This window comes from Spermophilus citellus, assembly GCF_964194105.1.
Source record: "Spermophilus citellus genome assembly, chromosome: X".
Lineage (NCBI taxonomy): Eukaryota > Metazoa > Chordata > Mammalia > Rodentia > Sciuridae > Spermophilus > Spermophilus citellus.
Genome location: NC_138190.1, coordinates 14,210,531 through 14,230,947, shown reverse-complemented (window position 1 = coordinate 14,230,947; position 20,417 = coordinate 14,210,531). Strand labels below are relative to the sequence as shown.

Here is a 20,417-nt window from a genome sequence, read left to right as displayed (position 1 = left end):
CCAGTTTCAGAGGCTCTGCTTTGCCTCAGCAGTTGGATTGGGCTATAGGTTGTTGACCTGCCATTGGCTGTTTCTGCAGGACATTAGCAAAATAAGAGCTTATGGCTTTTTGAACCTTGTAATAACATGTGAGGTCACACTTCTCTCTCTTAAATCAAGGCAAAATTTATGATCAGTGAAATGCATAGATCTGAAGTATATAATTTGATGAGTCTGACAAATGAATACACACATGTAAACAACACCCCAATCAAAATAGAAAATATTTCCATCACTCCAGAAAGAAGTCCCTAGTGTTCTTTGCCAGTAGCCCTCACACTTTTATAGGTCAACCACTGTTGTACCTTCTATCTTCATAGGTTAGTTTTGCTTGTCCTTGAACTGTTATCACTTATGAGGTCCTTGGAAGAAAGCTTAGCACACTGTAAGTGCTATAAAAATTGTCTTATTAAATAAAAACTGAGAGCCGTGTAAGTTATTCATTGCCATGTATTTTCCCCAGACAGAGTAGAGGTTAACTGTTGTCAGAGAATGAAACAATTGATTACCATCCTCTCAAGGGAATAAAAGAGTAAAACAGATATGTTAGTTAGCTTTCTGTCATTGTGACAAAACACCTGAGAAAAACAACTTAAAAGAGGGAAAATTTATTTTGGCTGTTTCAGTCCACTTGTCTTCATCACAGGTGGGCTTGTGGTGAGTCCGAATATTACGGTGAGGAGCACATGGTGGAGCAAAACTGCTCACTTCATGGTATCCAGGAAGCAGAGAGCTAAGAGACAAAATATCTCCTTCAAGGACATCCTCCCAGTAACCTGCTTCCTCCAACTAGGCCCTGCTTTCTATAGGTCATATCACCTCCTAATAGCACCACAGGTTGACAACCAAGTTTTTAGTACATGGCCTTTGGGGAAAATTTCACATGCAAACCATAACAATAGGGCTTGAAATGGAAAAATGGGTATCTAAGAGAAGTGGGTGTAGCAGGATGAGGTGATCTTGAGATGAATGTGCATCCAATTTAGAAGCTGAATGGCCAGGACTGCATGCCAAAGAGCCATCTTTCTCTTTACCTTCTAGCCTTCTTTGCCTTCTGTTAGACAGAAGCTCTATATTGTAAGCCAGGCAGGATACTTGATGCTGAGAACCCCCTGCACCAGACTAAGAATTTTCTATAGAATTGCAACATTTGCTTTATTGATATAGGCAATCCAGTTCTGATTTTTTTCACTTTTTTTCTTTAGATTCAACTTGGACATCTGTCAGGATAGTTTCAGTAGGGTTTAGCATTGTGTACAGTTTGGGGGAATTTTATGGCATTTCCCATAGGGGGAAAATAGTCATGGGTAAAAAAAACAATGAGTCTTCCTTAATTACTGTTGACCTTTAACTCTTAGGAAGTGGAGCAAATCATTGTCATGAATTAGTTACTAGAGGTTGGGAGGAATGAATGACGTTTGACACTCAGATGACAAGGTAAGGTCTCCCTGTCAGTGGGAAAGCTGGTTTGAGCCAGCCAGCTTTTCCTGGTATCTTCCACTTCACTGCATTCAGAAGCTCATTCAAAGCTACTTCAGGTTTCCACTGAACAGTTAAATTACTGCCTCTCAATGGCATGGAATCCTTTGTGAGCAATTGTCGTTTGCTGTTGCTTTTACAGGTAGGACTTTATTACTTACACTAATGCATGCAGAATATTCTGACCAGAGATCCCATCAGTAGGCACAATGGTCCAAAAGAGAATATCAGAATCAGGCTTAGATTTAAAACAAAATAAAGTTTGCCTGTTGCAAAATAGAAGGCATGTACTCATATTTTCCGTCCTGCATCTTTTGATCAAGACCACCAATTCCAGCAAAAGTTACCTCTGAATTGCTTAGCACCTGGAGGGGAAACTGAATGTATATTGCATTTATTGGAATAAGTAAGTTAAACTGAGTGATAGAGGAAAATGCTCTTTGGGCCCTAGAAATAAATGTGGGGGAGAATAGATGAAAGTGACTGAATCCACCCCACATCAGAGGGTCTCTGTGCTTGCTCCAGAACCTATGGCTGGCATCTGTGTCTCCTCCTCTGAGCTTGCCAAAACATTGCTTGGGTGAAGGGACAGTTTCCCTAAGAGGCAGTGTAGGTTCATCACCTCTTCAATAGCCACCAGTCTCCTTTTGTCTCTTTGTTTATTTTCACTGTTCAATATCACCATCTTCATTTCTAGATTTGTATAAAATTCTTTATTCTATGTTTATCCAAAGTAGAAAAAATGAGATCTACCCCCTGTTACATAGTGCATTGTTTCCAGGCACTTAATGTTTTACATTACAAAAGGAGATAAATTTGTTGTTGCTTTCTCAGTAGCAAAGATAACCAAAAAATCTGTTGACTTAGACAGAATTATGTAGTCCTAACTCTGTTTAGAGAGGATGGAGTAAGAAATAAAAGTAGAGGCCCCAAATATAATAGCTGGTCAGTAAGAGATCTGGAACTAGAACTAATTTTGGCCCAGCATGCTACAGACACTGATTCTTAAAGCTAAGGTTAATAATTCTATGCCATAATTACACTCTTCCCAGCAGACTTTAGCTTACATTTTATTTGCCTGCAGAACAACCAAAATAAGCCATTGGCTTCCACTTGAAATATTAGGCCCATCCCTTTCTGTGTCCTGGTTAGTCATATGTTGTTTCAGTCATTTTTTTTTTTCTGGTCACTGTGACCAAAAGACCTGACAAGAACAATGTAGAGGAGGAAAAATTTATTTTGGCCCATGGTTTCAAAGGTTCAGTCCCTACCTTATCTCTGGGCCTATGGTGAGGCAGAATATCATGGTGGAAGGAAAAACAACAAGGTTGTTGCCGTGTCCTGAGCTGTTTTCCTCCACCATGATATTCTGCCTCACCCCAAGCCCAGAACTAATGGAGTCAGCCTACCATGGACTGAACCTTTGAAACTGAGCAAAAATTAAACAACATAAAATTAGTCATCTTAACCATTTTTAAGCATACCATTCAGAAGTGTAAAATAGATGTAAATTATTGTGAAACATCTCTAGAACTTTTTTTTATCATGTACATCTGGAACTCTGTAGCCATTACATAATTCTCCACTTTCCTGTCCCTCAAGTTGCTGACAACCACCATTCTACTTTCTGTCCCTGAATTTGACCACTTTAGATACCTCAGATAAGTGGAGTAACACAATATTTGTCTTTTGTATGTGCCTTATTTGACTTAGCATTATGCCTTTAAGGTTCATCTGAGTTGGAGTATATATTAGAATTGTCTTTGTTTTTAAAGCTGACTATATTCTGTTGCATGGATAGATCACATCTATCCTTTCATCCACCAATGGACATTTAGATTGCTTTTTAAAAAAAATTTTTTTAGTTGTTGATAGACCTTTATTATTTATTTATATGTGGTGCTGAGAATCAAACCCAGTGCCTCACACATGCCAGGCAAGTGTGCTACCACTGAGCCCCAGCCCCAGCCCTAGATTGCCTTTATCTCCTCACTATTATGAATAATTCTTCAATGAACATGGGTGTGCAAATATCTCTTTGAGATTCTGCTTTTAATTCCTCAGATACATGCCTAGAAGTAGGTTGCTGGATCATATACTAGTGCTATTTTAAATGTTTTACAGAAAATCCATACTGTTTCCCATAGTGGCCAGATGGTGTATAATATCTCCAGATAACATCTCATACTCATTAGGGTGCTATTATTAAAAAAAAAAACAGAAAATAAATACTTGCCAGTATTTATTCAAAAATTTTTTTTAGTTGTTGATATATCTTTATTTATATGTGGTACTAAGAATCAAACCCAGTGTCTTGCGCATGCCAGGCAAGTGTGCTACTGCTAAGCCACAGCCACAGCCCTCTTGCCAGTATTTTTATAGTAACATCCTAATGAATATGGGATGATAGCTTATTGTAGTTTCAATTTATATTTCTGTGATGATCAGTGATGTTGAGCATCTTTTCATATTCTTGGCTATTAGCATATTCATCTTTGGATAAATGTCTTTTCAAGTCCTTTGCCTGTTTTAAAAGCAAATTATTTGGTTTTTTCATTGTTAAGTTGTAGGAGTTCTATGTTCTAGATATTCTGATCACTTGCATGAGTTTTAAAAATTTTCTCCCATTGCATAGGATGTCTTTTCCCTTTGTTGGTTGTATCCCCTGATGCACAAAAAGTTTTTATTTTTAAGATTGATATAGTCTCACTTATCTATTTTTACTTTTGTTTCCTGTGGTTTTGGTGTCATATCCATTACTTAATAGTATATACTTTTGGTAGCAAAAAGCCAGTTACATTATTTCTCTGAGAAATGAACCATCTTATTATCTTCTGAGTGGGTAGCCCCGCCAATAGTACATATTTTCTTTTTTAAGAGGATTTATCCCTTCTCTCTGGCTTCCTTGAGCCTGATAATATCCCTTTTTTCTCCTTCCTGCGTTAGTTCCCTTCTTTTTTGTCCTTCTTTCTTTATTATAGACTTATTTGTGTGTAAGCAGAAGGGCCATGTGTAAAGGAGGAGAGAGCTCATGAGGGGTGACTGAAGTTAATGAGTGATTTAAAATATATAATCACACATGTGCATTATTATTACACACACACACACACACTTTTATAGATAAGACAACTTGTTCTCTTCAAACTATTGTAGTGCTCTACATTTTCTTGGACAGTGCTGCCATTACTCAAAATAGTATGATGTCAGTGGGGAGAGGGGATTTCTTTTCCTTTGGAATGACTTAAGAGACAATTTATGGGGCTGGGGTTGTGGCTCAGTGGCAGAGCACTTGCCTAGCACATGTGAGTCACTGGGTTCAATCCTCAGCACCACATAAAAAAATAAATAAAGGTATTGTGTCCGTCTACAACTAAAAATAAATAAATAAAATTTTTTTAAAAAGACAACTTATGGGGCTGGGATTGTAGTTCAGTGGTAGAATGCTTTCCTAGCATGTGTGAGGCACTAGGATCAATTCTTAGCATTGCATATAAACAAATAGAAAAAAATATAGAGGTCCATCAACAACTAAAAAATATTTTTAAAAAGAGAGAACTTACAAGGCACATAGGAAATTAATATCATTGCAGTAGGCTTTGTAGACAGACAGATCTGGATTTGAATTCCAGATTATACAGTATACTTAAGTGTTATTGCCAAGACCAAGCCATTTAAGTTTCCAAAGCATTACCTTCCTCATCTATCAAATAGGATAGTGACATCTATTATGTTATAATTACAGATGGAATATCACTTATCCAAAATGCTTGGGACTGGAAGTGTTTCAGTTTTTTTCAGATTTTGGAATATGTGCATAGACTTTACCAGTTGAGTATCTCTAATGTGAAAATTTGAAATCTGAAATTCCCCAATAAGACCTTTAAAATGTTTCAGATTTTGGAGCATTTCAATTTTGGGTTTTGGTTGTCCAGAGAACATTTAACTTTAGAATGATTTGAAAAATATTTCAAAATCACTGTGCTGTTGACAACCCAAAAAAACCAGGGACTGGACTTCTGTGAAATAAATGAGAATAACGGGAATTAATGGGGGATTCTAAAAATTAAGTAAGAATATAAAATAAAAAATGTTAACACAGTTCCTGGCACATAGAAAATGCTGTATAAATGTTTATTGCCCTTCAGTTTCCCAAAAGAGAACCTTAACCTCCAGTGGTAGGTCATCTTTAATGATGGTCTGAACCTAAGACAATGTTGTGGCCAACATTTCTGCCAGTCTAAGAAAATACAACACTGAAAAAGCTAGACTATAATATACAATTAGTAAAGGACTTTTGAAGAGGAGTTTTCTCCCCTACCTGACATCAAATTTTCTATCAATTAGATTTAAGAGCATAGTTTCTTATGTTTTTATGTTTTTCTCATGTTCTTTTTTTTAATCTTTATTTTTTTATTTTTATGTGTTTCTGAGGATAGAACCCAGGGCCTCACACGTGCTAGGCGAGTGCTCTACCACTGAGCCACAATCCCAGCCCCTCATGTTCTTTTTAAAAATTTTTATTTAGTTCTAGATGGACACAATACCTTTATTTTATTTATTTTTATGTGGTGCTGGGGATTAAACCCAGTGCCTCACGCATGCTAGGCACACGCTCTACCACTGAGCCACAACCCCTCTCATGTTCTTTAAAAAAAAAAAAAAAAAAAAAAAAAAAAATATATATATATATATATATATATATATATATATATATATATATATTCCTCTGGTAGCTTAAGGTATTTTTCCTAGAGCATTAAGGGCAGATACAGGAGACTTTGTTGTAACATATTTCATCTTTGCAACTGAACATCCAGAAAATTATAGTAATAGCAGCCGTACCAGTTTCTCACTTGATTAGTATTTTAAGGCTCATGATAGTAAGTTTTATAGTTTCCAGATTTAGATATTACTTGAAAACCAGTAATTTATTAGTAATTAATTTTGACATGCAGAATAAACTCTTTTATAAAAAAATTTTTAGTCATACGTGGACACAATATCTTTATTTTGTTTGTTATGTGGTGCTGAGGATTGAACCCAGTGCCTCACATGTGCGAGGCAAGTGCTGCCACTGAGCCACAACCCCAGCCCCAGAATAAACTCTTAATTATTAACAATTCCTGAGGAAAAACCTTACCAGTGTAGGTTGCTGTCAAGCCTTCCACTTGGCACTCTGAAGAAATAGCATATGAACATTCCATGCTAGTTACATTCATAAGTCTCCAGTTGCCATATTGAATCTGGAAGACCAAACTATAAGTCCAAAAGATGCTAGGGAAAGCTACCTTCCCACCTTCTGCCTAAGGACTCCAAACAAATGGAAAAGGACAAACAGTTCTGTTAGGAAACATTTATTGAGAATTGCCTGTAGATTCAGCCTCTTGTGCCTTTGAGTGTATATTGAGAGACTTCACATGCAGTCATTCCTGTCACTGTGTTGCCCTTGAAATAGAGACATCAATCAGGAGGAATCAGGGAGACAGTCTTTCTGATTTCCTGGGACACATTTCTGGAGACCTGAGGACAAGCAAATCAACACTGTAACCTCCTTCTAAATTTAAGGATGGAAATTTACATTTTATTTAAGATGAAATATCAGTAAGGTAGTTTCACATAATGCTTTACTTATGATTCAGAAAAATCATGTTTTAGTATGAATGAATACTTTATTTAAGGAACATAGAGAGGAGACTTTTATATCTGTGTTGAAGGACTTATGAAGAAAGACATTTTTGTGATGGGGAATGTGTTGGTTTGGGAGTTAGGTGGCCCCTGTTCTAGCTCCACTTTTTTGCTGCTTAGGCAGATATCTGTGGGCAAAGTGCTTGGCTTTGGAAGTGTCTGAGATCAGAAATGAAAAGGAGGAGGGTGGGTTGAAGGTTGGCTATTAGTTCAAGGTTTTTGTTTTTGCTTTGCTTTTTGTCAAGATCACTGGTACCATCCCAGGTATTTTAATAATTCATGTTTGATGACATGGGAAGGCAATGTGGGCTTACCTGGATGAAGGTTTGGTTTAGAATAGAACAGATGGCTGAGGAGGGAGATTAGTCCCAGTGGTTGAAGACCTTGACTGGTAAGAAATTTGGATTTTGTTCTGTAGACACTGGAGAGAGTTACTGAAGGTTATGTAAGCAGACCAACATGAGCTAGGTGCCCAACTCTACAATTACTGCATGGCCTTAGCCTTAAGCAGTCCACTTAACTTTTCTAGACTCTATAGTCCTCTTTTATTAAAAAAAGAATTGGACCAGATGATCTTGAATATTGCTTTCCTTTCAAAAGTTCTATAAGTCTGTAACTTAAAGCAGTATTTTATTAGTTAAATGATCATAGACAAATTTCTTGAGCCCCTTTCTTTATAATGTATCCTTTGTCCTATCAGCAATCTCAGTCCTGTTAGGTGGATATAAGTTCAGCTATATCACCATTTCAGGGAGAGTAAAATCTCCTCCATATGCTTTCTAGTAGCACATGTATTAAAAAATGTTTAACTTAAACAATAAAGAATTTGTCAGAAGAACACAGGTTTACCAGAAGGCATATTTATGATTTTTTGATGGTGCTGGGGATCGGCTCCAATGCCTCACAAATGCTAGGCAAGTATTCTACCACTGCATTACATCCCCAGCCCCTAAAGCCCATACTTACTAAATGCCAGATTTTTCTCAAATCATTTGCCTGTCACCTTACGTAGACTCTGTCTGCTTTTGTTGTTGTTCCTGTTGTTAGGGAATTAATTTCAAAGCAATTTAAGATTGTTATTTTTATCATGAGTTTTTCTAAGAACTTTCTGTGTACTTCTAGAGTCATAGTCTAGGTTCTGCTCAGAAGCAGCATCTGAAATAAGAATTTGGGATCAAATATTGTATTTGGGAGGTGATCCTAGGACACTTTAGAAGGGGAAGTGAAAGAAAAGTAGTAGAGAATATGATAGGGAGCAGATTGCCTCTGTGGGAAACTAAGTGTACTATTCTCTCAGGGAACTTGGGAGACTCTATAGAACATGCTTCAGTTGTCTCACCCAAGGGGAGAAGCTGGGGACTTATCTGCTAACTCCCTTCCACCACTGGTTGCAGGCTGCTCTGGAGATTGGAGAATGGCAAGAGCCACAATACCCATAAAGTATGTGTGCCCAGGAAAATGCATGTGCATGCCCTCATTGTCTGCTACCTTCACTATTAACATTGGAGTTGACATTTTTATCTTTAATGCCTTCTTTATCTCATCAGTCGTTTTTCCTGAAATACTAATTTCTGGTGAACATCTGAGTCTTTCTGCTTTCTCTTTGGTGTAGAACCATGGGAAAATTTCATTTTAGTTTCTCACAGTGGTTTGTTCTGCTCAGCAGAAGACACCAGAAACCATCTGCAATATGCTTTAATGGGCTCTGATTTTGAGAGGTATTGATGCCTTAGTTGCTTGGCTACTCTAAGATTTTTATTTGCTGAGATATATTTCTCTATTCAAAAGTGTTTTAAGCCAGGTGCAGTAGCATGCACCTGTAGTTCCAGCTAGTTGAGAGGCTGAGGCAAGAGGATCACTTGAGCCCAAGAGTCTGAGACCAACCTGGACAAATTAGGAAGACTGACTCTGTCTGGAAAAAAAAAAAGAGAGAGACTGGGCTTGTAGCTCAGTGATAGAATGCTAGGCATATGTGAGGCACTGGGTTTGATCCTCAGTGCCACATAAAAATAAAAAAGGTATTATGTCCATCTACAACTAAAAAAAAATTTAAAAAGTTTTATTTCTTTAAGTATATTATTGACCAGAAAACTTTTAGAAGTACCTCTCTGAATTATGCACACATTGGGCTTCTCAGAGCAGCTTGAGAGAATCGTTGTATAGAGAAAATTCCCACATGATCCCTCCTTTAAGAACAGATGGAAAATGTTGCCTCTTTCATTGATCCAAAGAAAACATCAATGCTAATCACCAGAGGACTTCTCTAAGGTGAGAAAGTACCTATTATTAATTACCTGTTACCCATTCTTTTAGCAGTGTGTTAGTGTAGATCCTGTAGAGTGACCTCAGATGACACACTATTATTTTTAACAATATTGCTATTTTTGTAGTTTTGAGAATAGCTGCCCTGCAAGTCAGATGAAAGGAAGTTGTGACCAGTGGCCAGCCCATTAGGGGATTATTAACTGCATGCAGGGGTGCATAGGGAAAGACTCAGGGAACATGTTCTGGTTGTCTTATACATTTGGGAGGGGGGTGTGAGGATGCCCAGTGGATAGTGCATGCCTATCAGGAGATAGCTGCTGTTTAGATGTTTAGGGGAAGGTGTATTGGAAGGCACTAGGCTCTGGAAAGCCACTTGGAATAAAAGGAAACTTGAAGAAGAGCTTCTAAGTTCTTCTGGGTAGGAGGTCCTTGGTTAGGCAGAGCCTTTGAGAAACTTTGCAGAAGAGGAAGAGAAATGGCTCAGTGTGGCCTGGCCTCACTCCCACCCCAACTCTGCTCCTCCAGGTTTGCCATTCTCTAACTACCCTCACCTTCTTTTAGTCTGAAGAGTGGTAAGATATTTGCATCTGTAGGTATTTGAATATGCTGTTTCATCTGCCAGGAATACTCTTTCCTTCATTGCTTACCTGATTTCAGTGATCATTCAGGGTCTAGTATTAGTGTCCTTTTCTGAGAGAAGTGGCCATTGCAAAGAATACTGTACCTGAAAATGATATTCCTGTCATTAATCATTCTCCTAGCATTCATGTTTTTGTGTATACTTGTTTAATATCTATCATCCCTCCCACTAGACAATGGTAAATTGTGATGTAGAGTTGGGAGATACCCATATAATGAGTGTCTGGGTGTTATGGTTAATTTCAGAGTTTGGCAGTAGAAGGTTTTTATCTTGATTATTGGGTCACAGTTTCTTGCTTCTTTTGCAACTCATAATTTTATGGTAGTCTGTACATTTTAATTAAAAGAACTAGAGACTGAAGTATGATTTTGTTTTGCTATTCTGAGTACTGGAACCCTTTCACAGGCTTGGTGATTAGCATATGTGTTTTTTTAATATTTTATTTTTTTTAGTCGTAGTTGGACACAATGCCTTTATTCCATTCGTTTATTTTTTTATGTGGTGCTGAGGATCAAACCCAGAGCCCTGTGCGCATACTAGGCGAGCACTCTACTGCTGAGCCACAATCCCAGTCCAGCATATATGATTTTTAATGATTCTTTTAGAGACTGCACTGTACTCTTTTTTTTTTTTAAAGAGAGAGAGAGAGAGAGAGAGAGAGAGAGAGAGAGAGAGAGAGAGAGAGAGAGAGAATTTTAATATTTATTTTTTAGTTTTTGGAGGACAACAACATCTTTGTATGTGGTGGTGAGGATCAAACCCAGGCCTCACGCATGCCAGGTGAGCGCGCTACTACTTGAGCCACATCCCCAGCCCAAGCACTGTACTCTTTTAACTAGATTTAGTTCACCTGTGATTAGCCCAACCCCCAACCTCCTGTCCCTCTGCTACCTTTTCAGTCTTGTCAATATTTGAGCTATTTCTGATATCTTTGGATTCAGTTCTTGCAGGGCCTGCAGTCCAGGTGCTGTGGTGGTGCCTGCGATGACTTTCTGGTTTTGAGCATCTCCTTCCCTGTTGTTTTCTTGCCAAAATACAGGGGGTGAATATGGGGAAACAGCATTGTTAGGCCAAGTGATTTGTTTTTGCTTAGGGATGCTTCAGATGGTGTCCCATGCTGTTGTCTAAAGATGGGATAATTTTTTCCTTGTCCTTGCAAAGTATCTCTTTCTATCAAAGGCTCCCTCTTCCAGTCATAAGTACCCAGAATGACAAGCAAGTATGGAAACTTTTGTAGCACTGGAATTTAGTACTTCAAGGCTTCCTTCCTTCTCCTTGGTGTGATTGTTGTATTGTCTGAGTTTTTATTGTTACCACAGGAATGAAGGCATTTCATATCTCCTATATCCTAATTGGAAGGAATCTCATATAAGGTTTTTGGGAGTGATCCAAGACAAAATTTGTTCTAGAAAGGAGATTGATCTAGTGAGACATCTTACTTGTTAGTCTCAGGACTGGCTTGGAAGAAGGTTTATTGGAAGTGTGGTTCCTGTGGTATGGACTTCCTCTTATGGACACACAGTATAAGAAAATGTGGACAGGAAGACAGGATGGTAAGTGGCAAATCAATGTTCTGGCAGACCTGCAGCTCACCCTAATTCTGTGAGGTGAGCAAAGTCAAGCCTACTTTTCAGATGAAGAGGTGAGGCACCGAAAGGGAAAGGGACCTGCTCAAAATTCACATGGGTAGTAAATGGCGTAAAAATAACCAAGATCTAGCATTAGGTAATTCCAAATAAAGTGTTCTGGTTTTATTCTGTTCATTTTGTTACATAAATAATAGGTGAGTATTTACATCGTCTTGTGAAAAGAAGAAGAAACACTTGAAGCAGTCATTCCTCTTAACTCTAGTTTCTGCTGCCACTCATATTCCAGAAGTAACCACTTTTGTCAGTTTGATGTATGTCAGTTCAGACAATTTGCTATGCACTTAACATGCAATTAAAAGTGTCATACTGTAGGGTTTTTAAAATATAGGACCATATAGGAAGTATTTTGTTATTATTCTTTTTCACTTAGCAATCAATAGTTGGAGATCTTTCCACATCGGTACATTTAGTTCTGCTCAGTTTGTCATTCATTTAATAAACATCTATTGAGCATCTACTGTGTGGCAGATCCAGTTTGCACTGGCACACAGTAATAAATAGAGTAGACCAAAAAAATAATCTTATCCTCTTGGAGCTTACCTTCTGAAATGAGGAGAGATGTAAAATTATTAAAATAGGTTAGGGTGACAGGGAGGGCTGGTGGGCAGGGGAGGTTGTAATTTTGAGTTGGGTGCTTAGAGAAGGCCTTATTTATTATAAAGCGACATGGAGAGAAGATCAGAAAACAGCAAGGAACATGACATGTAAATATATGGGGAAAGAATAGTCCAGATAGAGGGATGAGTATGTGGAATAGTAAGGAGGCTTGTGCAGCTGAGGCAGAGTAGGTGATGGGAAAGTGGATGGTAAGAGAGGTGAGAAATAAGACTGGAGGAAATAACTGGGAGCCAGATCTTGTAAAGCCTTGTAAGCCATTGAAAAAAAAAATGGTATGTGTTCTAAGATAGGAGCCACTAGAAAGTTTTGAGTAGAGAAGTGACCTGACCTGACATATAGTGGAGAGGATCAGTCACTTCTGTGTTGAGATTAGATTGTAGAGAGGTAAGGGTGGAAGCAAGAAACAATGTTGGCTTGGAGCAGGGTGGTAATTGTGGGCATCATGAGAAGTGGACCAGTTTGAGAGATGGTTTGAAATAAAAGCCAACTGTGTCTGCTGATTGGATATAGGGTGTTAGGGAAAAATCAAACATGGCTCTAAAGTTTTTTGATCTGAATAAAAGGAAAAATGGACTGCCTGCTAAACCAGGTGGAGAAGGCTGTGAGAAGAGCAGTTTTGGTAGGATGATTGTTTGATTTTGTACGTGTTAAGTTGAAGGTGTTAGATCTGCAGGGGAGATGCTGAGAAGGCATTTTTGTATGTAAGTCTGGAGTATAGGGGAGAGGTGTGGGCTGGAGATAGAAAACTGGAAGTCATCAGAATATAGATGGTTTGAAAAATCATGGCACTGGATTATATCACCAAGGGATCTGTACAGTTACCAATAAAAGAAAAGGTCCAAAGGTTGTACCTGGGAATACTCCAATGTTAAAAGATCAGAGAGATGGGCAGGAACCAAAAAATTGAACTAAGGAAGGAGGAAATTCAGGCAAATGTGGTCCTGCAAATCAAAGGAAGATAGTCCTAGGAGAAGGGATTATACAGATGTTAACTGCACCGTTTGATTAAATACACGTAGATGAAATGCATATGTAGGTCAATTAGGACAAAGACTGAGAATTGACCAGTGGATTTAGCAGTGATGCAGGCATACTGAATTAGAGAGTGCAACATAAGAGACTCAGATTTGTTTGGTCCAGGATGTACCCCAGGTGATTCTAATATGCAGCCAAGGTTCAGACCACTGTCATCATTTCTTTCTCTTCATTGTGAAATGACCTTATTGCCAGAAACAGATGTTGCTGACTGATTAAACACAGGAGTCTTTATCTATAGGTTTGTTCTTGGATACCTTGGGATCTGAAAATGATAAGCAGATCTGAAAGCTGATTATTAACTACTAAAGCGATTAGCTGTTTAGCACCTGTCTTAAAAGTAGCTTTTAAGCAGAAAATCTCTTTTTGCTTTTCATTTTTTTAGATGCTTGATTTTTGTTTTGTTTATACTCAAAAAGATCTTTTATTTGAGAAACAAGGGTAAGTTTCAAGTTAATGAAAAATGTTAAGGGAAATCTTGATATAACTTGTCAAAAAAAAACCTAGAAAACAAAAATAAAACTCAACCTGAACTCACATCAGTAATTAAGCATTTGAGTTATACATTTTTTTGCAGAATCATGTGTATTTCAAATCCCCAAATGAGGTTATACCAGGTATAGAAAATTTGTAACTCATTAGAATTTTAATATTTTCCATATTCTTGACATAGACATTAGAAGTTATTTAAGTGCTTTAGCAAATTTGAATTGGGTTGGTATTGTTAGCACTTCAAAAATTAAATACCATAGATGGGCTATGCAAAAAGAGATCTAGTTTGCAGGCTCATTAAATTAGATTCTATATGACAAACAGAAGGAAGATCACATATATCAAAACAGGACCAAGGCTGTGGCTGTGGCTCGGAGGTAATGCACTTACCTGGTATGTGTGAGGCACTGGGTTCAATTCTCAGCACCACATGTAAATAAATAAAATAAAGGTCTGTCAACAACTTAAAAAAAAAAAAACAGGACCAAGGTATAAAATGGAAAAATTCAGAGACAAAATAAAGGCTTAATTATTACACTTATGCAAGTATCATTGCATGATTAGTTTTGGTTCTCCTTTACCCCCATTTCTTTGTACTCCATCACTGGATTTTTTATGAATTAGAGGTACACCATTTTACCTATAGATGTTTCAGTGTGTCTTTCTAAAAGTCAAGGACACTTTTATAAAATAATCATGATTAAGGTGTCATACCTAAAAATCAACAAAAATTCCTCATTGTCTGTGTTCATACTTTGCCAATTGTTCTGTGGTTTATTACATCACTTTCCTCTTCTCTTATTTTTGTCTTACAATGTATTTGTTGAAGATAGGATCAAGTAGGAACTAAGTATACTTATATGAGATTTACTAATATATATCCTAAGTAGTTGCTGCTTTTGAAAATGAAAACTGAAGTATTACTTTGATTCTTTTTTCTATTAAAGCACATCATCCTCACCTCCAATCTTCCAGTAGGATGAGTGCACATATACTCTTGGTCTTGATTGGGCTGTTTGTGATCTTACGTATCTTTCAGGAGAAACAGTGCAGGTGACCGTGAGAAAGCTCTTCAGGTCATGCTCCAGGTTCTGCAGAACTGTGACCACCCAGCTCCTGACATGTTTTGCCTGTGTGGGAGGATCTACAAGGATATCTTCTTGGATTCAGACTGCAAAGATGCTGCCAGCAGAGACAGTGCCATTGAGTGGTAAGTAGCATATGCATCTCTGCACAGAATCACATAGGCCAAGCATCTAGGTCTTTTCCCTATGTGCATATGTGTGTCCATCCACTGGCAGTGAAAAAAAAACCTTGCAATGAATGTGGTCTGGGAATTTTCAGATTCCCTCTTCTGAGAGAAAGCCATGAAAACAGGGTTTTCTCTTGAAAACACACTTCCTGTAAGTTCACTCATTTATGAGGCAGGAAGAAGGCTCAACACACTTCTTCCCAGCTACCCCTTCTAGAATATTTTTTAACCTTTATTTATTTGTTTTTATGTGGTGCTGATGAATGAACCCATTGCCTCACCAAGGCTAGGCAAATGCTTTACCACTGAGCTACAACCCCAACCTTCCTTCCAGAATCTTATCCACCACTGTCAAGGTATTATCTTCCCAGTGAGCAGTTCATTATTTGTTTATTCAACAAATATTTATTGAGGGCTTACATTGTGCCAGAAATTTTCTAAATGGTAGAAATGTGGAATGTGGACACAACAGACGTGAATCCCTGCCCTCAGGCACCTTGCTGTTAAGGGAAGTCAGAAAAGTAAATAAGGCAAAATGTATGGGGTGTTAGCTGATGGCAAGGGCTATGGGGGAAAGTTAAGCAGGGGAAAGAAAAGGAGAGTTGAGAGGGTAGTCTGTAATTTTAAATAGGTCGGGTAGTAAAGGTGAGTAAAAACATGAAGGTGGTGAGGGAGTGGGCTTTGCAGATAACTGTGGAGAAATATGTGAGGTGGAGGGAACAGCACAGGCAAAGACTCCAAGGAGGAAGCATGCTGGACACACTTATGGATGGTGAGGAGTAAGCAGAAGAAGAGTAGCAGGGAAGCTAAAATAGTAAGCTGGGTTCCCATTTTGGTGGCTAAAAATTCAACCCCCAGATCAGGAAATCACTGCTTGTAACTCCTTCAGAAAAGTCAGAGGAGATTTTTTTTTCCCCAGCTACTTAAGAAAGTAGTGGTGGTAGGTACAGGAATAAATGCAGCTTAGTCTTTTGATCAGGGCATGTATGCCCTGGATAAGACCTTGGAGATCATCTAACCCAAACCCTAAAGTATGGATGTGAAGCATGTGGCCCAGGGAGATAGGTGACTGGTTCAAGGTCATGGGGCTGGCTAAAGATCACAGGGATGGTTAGTGGCAAATCTGGGACTGCAGTCCTCTGATTGGAGTCCAAATCATTTAAGTTGCTGAGGCTGGCCTTGAACTTGCAATCCTCCTCAACCTCCTGAGTAGCTGGGTGCACAGGTGTGCACCACAACACCCACCTCAGTATAACATTTAATTGTAAAAGAAAATTTTTAAAAGGCAAACTTGGTAGGATATGGAATTTTAAATTCCCAAGATATGTGGGGCAAAAAAGGTTGAAATTTTGTTGACTGGGATAGGAAGGACTTTCTTGGTGTCCTCTGGTTGGTCTGAAGTTACTTGTATTATTCTCTAAAGTTCATAAAGCCATATTTTAACTGATAGAAGTTACTTGTATTATTCTCTAAAGTTCATAAAGCCATATTTTAACTGATAGAAATAATAATTTCTCCCTTTAAGAAGTAATGTTTTATTGATGAATTCTCTTGTTACTATAAGTCCTTGGTATTAACAGTGCCACTTAAAGATATGTTTGTGTTATTACATCATTGATTGAATATTTTTTTTTCCTGATCATAGTAGTCATACTTGCTCATGGGAAAGAAAGAAACTTTTTATGTATAGAAAAGAATAAGATTTGGACTATTACAAATAAATCTGCTATGAAAGTTTGTACAAAGAGAAAAGAATGAAGATAGTTGAAATGGAACTTTTTTCTTTTGTGCTGGGAAAACTGGAAATCCATATGCAACAAAATGAAATTATACCCCTATCTCTCACCATGCACAAAACTCAACTCAAAGTGGATCAAGGACCTAGGAATTAAACCAGAGACTCTGCTTCTAATAGAAGAAAAATTAGGCCCTAATCTCCATCACGTTGGATTAGGCCCCAACTTCCTTAATAAGACTTCTATAGTGCAAGAATTAAAACCCAGAATCAATAAATGGGATGGACTCAAACTAAAAAGTTTCTTCTCAGCAAAAGGAACTTAACTTTTTGTATAAAAATAGTATTTCTAGTTTTGTATCTTATTCCTTATTCTAATGTGATAGATCCTTGCCCCTCCTGTCCCTTTTTGTTGCTGCCCTGATAACCATCCAGGATTCTGGCATCATGACTTTATATATGAAAAAACAATTCCATGTTGTGATAAAGAAAACAAACAAATGGCATACAGAAAAATAGCCTATGATTGATGCTATTTTGATATCACAAAATATTGAATGTACAACTGGAGTCAAAGCTTAAAAAGAAGATTTTAACATCAAATTGTGGTCATCTTTTGAGGATAGGATTATAATAGACTTTACATTTCTTTTGTCTGTTTTAAAGTGACTTCCCTGTTTATATGATCATTATGGCTTTCATTACAAAAACATAAGCCTTTTGAAGAAAAATTTCAAACTCCCTAGTGTAAGTTATAGCACTGCTATTACAACATCTTGAAAAAGTCATTGGAGAGCTGCATGTTCATCTAGGTGAAAGAGAGAACCATGAAATAACAAAGTAATAAATATTTTCATAAGAAGGTAGTTTATATCATTATCTACACATTTTTGTTCTAATAGAATAAGATGATATAATAAGAATTTGGTGCTTCTATAATTATAGGTATCGCAAGGGGTTTGAACTGCAGTCATCTCTTTATTCGGGAATTAACCTTGCAGTTTTGCTGATTGTTGCTGGACAACAATTTGAAACTTCCATGGAACTAAGGAAAATAGGTAATGCTTTTTATTATTGCAGATGTTGATGTTTCAGTTATACAAGTTTAGCATTAAAAATTATGTTCAAATAACTAGCAATATATTTCAAAAGAAACAATCAGTTACTACCTGATAGCATACCTGAGACACAGCAGCCAAAGTAAAATGTCCACATGTCCTCTGCTCAAAGGCTTGTGTGATGTGACCGAAACTAGGAAGATTTTTTTTCATGACTATTAAAAATTCAAATTCTGAAGGTGTTCGACTGAATAGTTTGTTGGGAAGAAAAGGGAGCTTGGAGAAAATGAACAATTACTGGGATGTTGGCCAGTTCTTCACTGTCAGCATGTTGGCCAATGATGTCGGGAAGGCGGTGCAAGCAGCAGAGAGGCTATTCAAGCTGAAACCTCCAGTCTGGTAAGTCCAGTCTGTGCTTTGTCATCACTCTTCTTAATATCTGATTCACTAGAAGGACTCACAGAACTCAGAAATGCTGTTATACTCAGTTATGGTTTGCTACGATGAGAGAATATAGATTAAATCAGCAACGGCAAAAAGCACATGGGAAGACCATGTACAAGCTTCCAGTGGAATCATATGGACAGTGCTTAATTCTCCCAGCAGCAATAGAGACAGCATGCTTGCAGCATATCCAGCCAGGAAAACTTACTGAGCCTTGATGTACAGGGTTTTTATTGGAGGTGAATCGTGTAGGCATTGAATGTTCATGTGCTTGATCTTAAGACCTCAGTGTCCAGCCCCTCCAGTATTCAAACTCATACAGTGAGTGGCCTAAGGCCTCCACCATGACTCATATTTTTAGCAGAAACTGTGTGACATGGCCCAAGGCTTCAGGGAAACAGGCAGAATACTCCAGAGATTTAGAAGTAATGCCTCAGTATTCAGTCAAAGGCCAGATCTTTTTTTGGAATGAGTAAAATTTGGACAATTGAGGCCTGGTGAGTACCCAAACAAATTGGTTGGAGTCTAGCTGGCTTGCCTTTCTAGGATAGCTCCAGACTTTATCCTCAAAGAGAAAAATAATACTATGATGCTTTCAGCTGAACCATCTCCATTTAGTACTTTGTGAAATATAGTTAATGTTACTGCCTGATCACTATACTTCAAAAAGTTCACTTTGCCTGAAGACAGCAAAGGTATAGGCAGAGTCAAGACTTCATAGCATCAAAATCTACCTGGTCAGAGTCTTAAGTTTTTAAAAAATGAGTTTCAGATTAGTGATTATTAGTGGTAAAGGGGAGAATGGGGATGGGAGGGAAAAGATGTTGCCATTGAGGTAAACTGGGTCAAGAATTTATGGGTTCTGTCTGTATTATTTCTTACAACTCCACCTAGATCTAAAATAAAAAGTTTAATTAAAAACAAAAGACAATGGGTTTGAAAGTTTGCTATTTTGTAATTTTAACTTAAGAATTGCTTGCCTTTTTTTTTTTTTTTTTTACTTGAGGGGATTTCCAGCAATAGCCAGAAAGCTTGATAGCTGAAACACTTTGGCTTTTTGTTGTTTAAGAGTTATAGCATGCTTTCCAGTCACTATGCCTTGGATGCTATGTACTAAAATTGAGGTTTAGGCCAATGTTGGTAAAAAGCCATGTTTTATGATTTTGTTGGACTTACTTATTTTGCCTATTGTTTGGGCTGCTTTTCGTTAGTTATATGGTTGCCAAATGATTGTGTATGATGTACTGTGACAGAATATGCATTTAAGTAAATAAAGCTTTGGGGTAGATAGTCTTAAAGGGAGTACACGTGAATTCAGTTCTGATTTATGGGGTTTTGTGATTTTTTTTCCCCCCAGGTATCTGCGATCATTAGTTCAGAACTTGTTATTAATTCGGCGCTTCAAGAAACCCATTATTGAACATTCACCTAGGCAAGAACGGCTCACCTTCTGGTTAGATATAATTTTTGAAGCCACAAATGAAGTTAGTAATGGACTCAGATTTCCAGTAAGTTATGCTAAATTCAATTTTCTTCCTGTCTTCCTTCCTTCCTTCCTTTCTTTTCCTGATGCTGGGGATGGAACCCAGGGCCTTGCACATGCTAGGCAAGTTCCCTACCACTGAGCTATGTCCCCAGAACTAAATTCACTTTATAAGATAGACAAAAGAAACTTAGGATTATTATTACCTTAATTATTGAATACTCTAAAGGGAAGAAAACTGTAATTTCATATGTTAGAATAACTACCAATCCTATGCAGAATCATCAAGTGATAGATCAACTCCCTGGGGAAAAGTTGGCTATATCCTCTCAAGTAATGGCTCTCAACTTAGAGTAATTATGTCCTCAAGGGACATTGGCAATGTCTGGAGACATTTTGGGTTGTCACCTGGGGGAAGAGGTTGTTCTACTGGTCACCAGCATGCTAGAGACCAGGGAGGTTGCTACCCATTCTACAATATACAAGACAGCCCCCACAATAAAAAATATATTTATATCTAGCCCAAACTATCAATAAGGCCAA

General features: G+C 37.8%; 1 protein-coding gene across 1 annotated transcript in view; it reads left to right on the top strand.

Annotated features, from left to right (window-relative positions):
* MAP3K15 (mitogen-activated protein kinase kinase kinase 15) overlaps positions 1–20,417 on the top strand; it is a 115,173-nt gene that overhangs the window by 48,337 nt on the left and 46,419 nt on the right. Inside the window, exons 7-10 of the mRNA XM_081278355.1 lie at positions 14,942–15,112; positions 17,835–17,947; positions 18,187–18,346; positions 19,749–19,899. Of these exons, the coding sequence (XP_081134481.1) occupies positions 14,942–15,112; positions 17,835–17,947; positions 18,187–18,346; positions 19,749–19,899 (595 nt within the window). The remainder of the gene's footprint in view (positions 1–14,941; positions 15,113–17,834; positions 17,948–18,186; positions 18,347–19,748; positions 19,900–20,417) is intronic.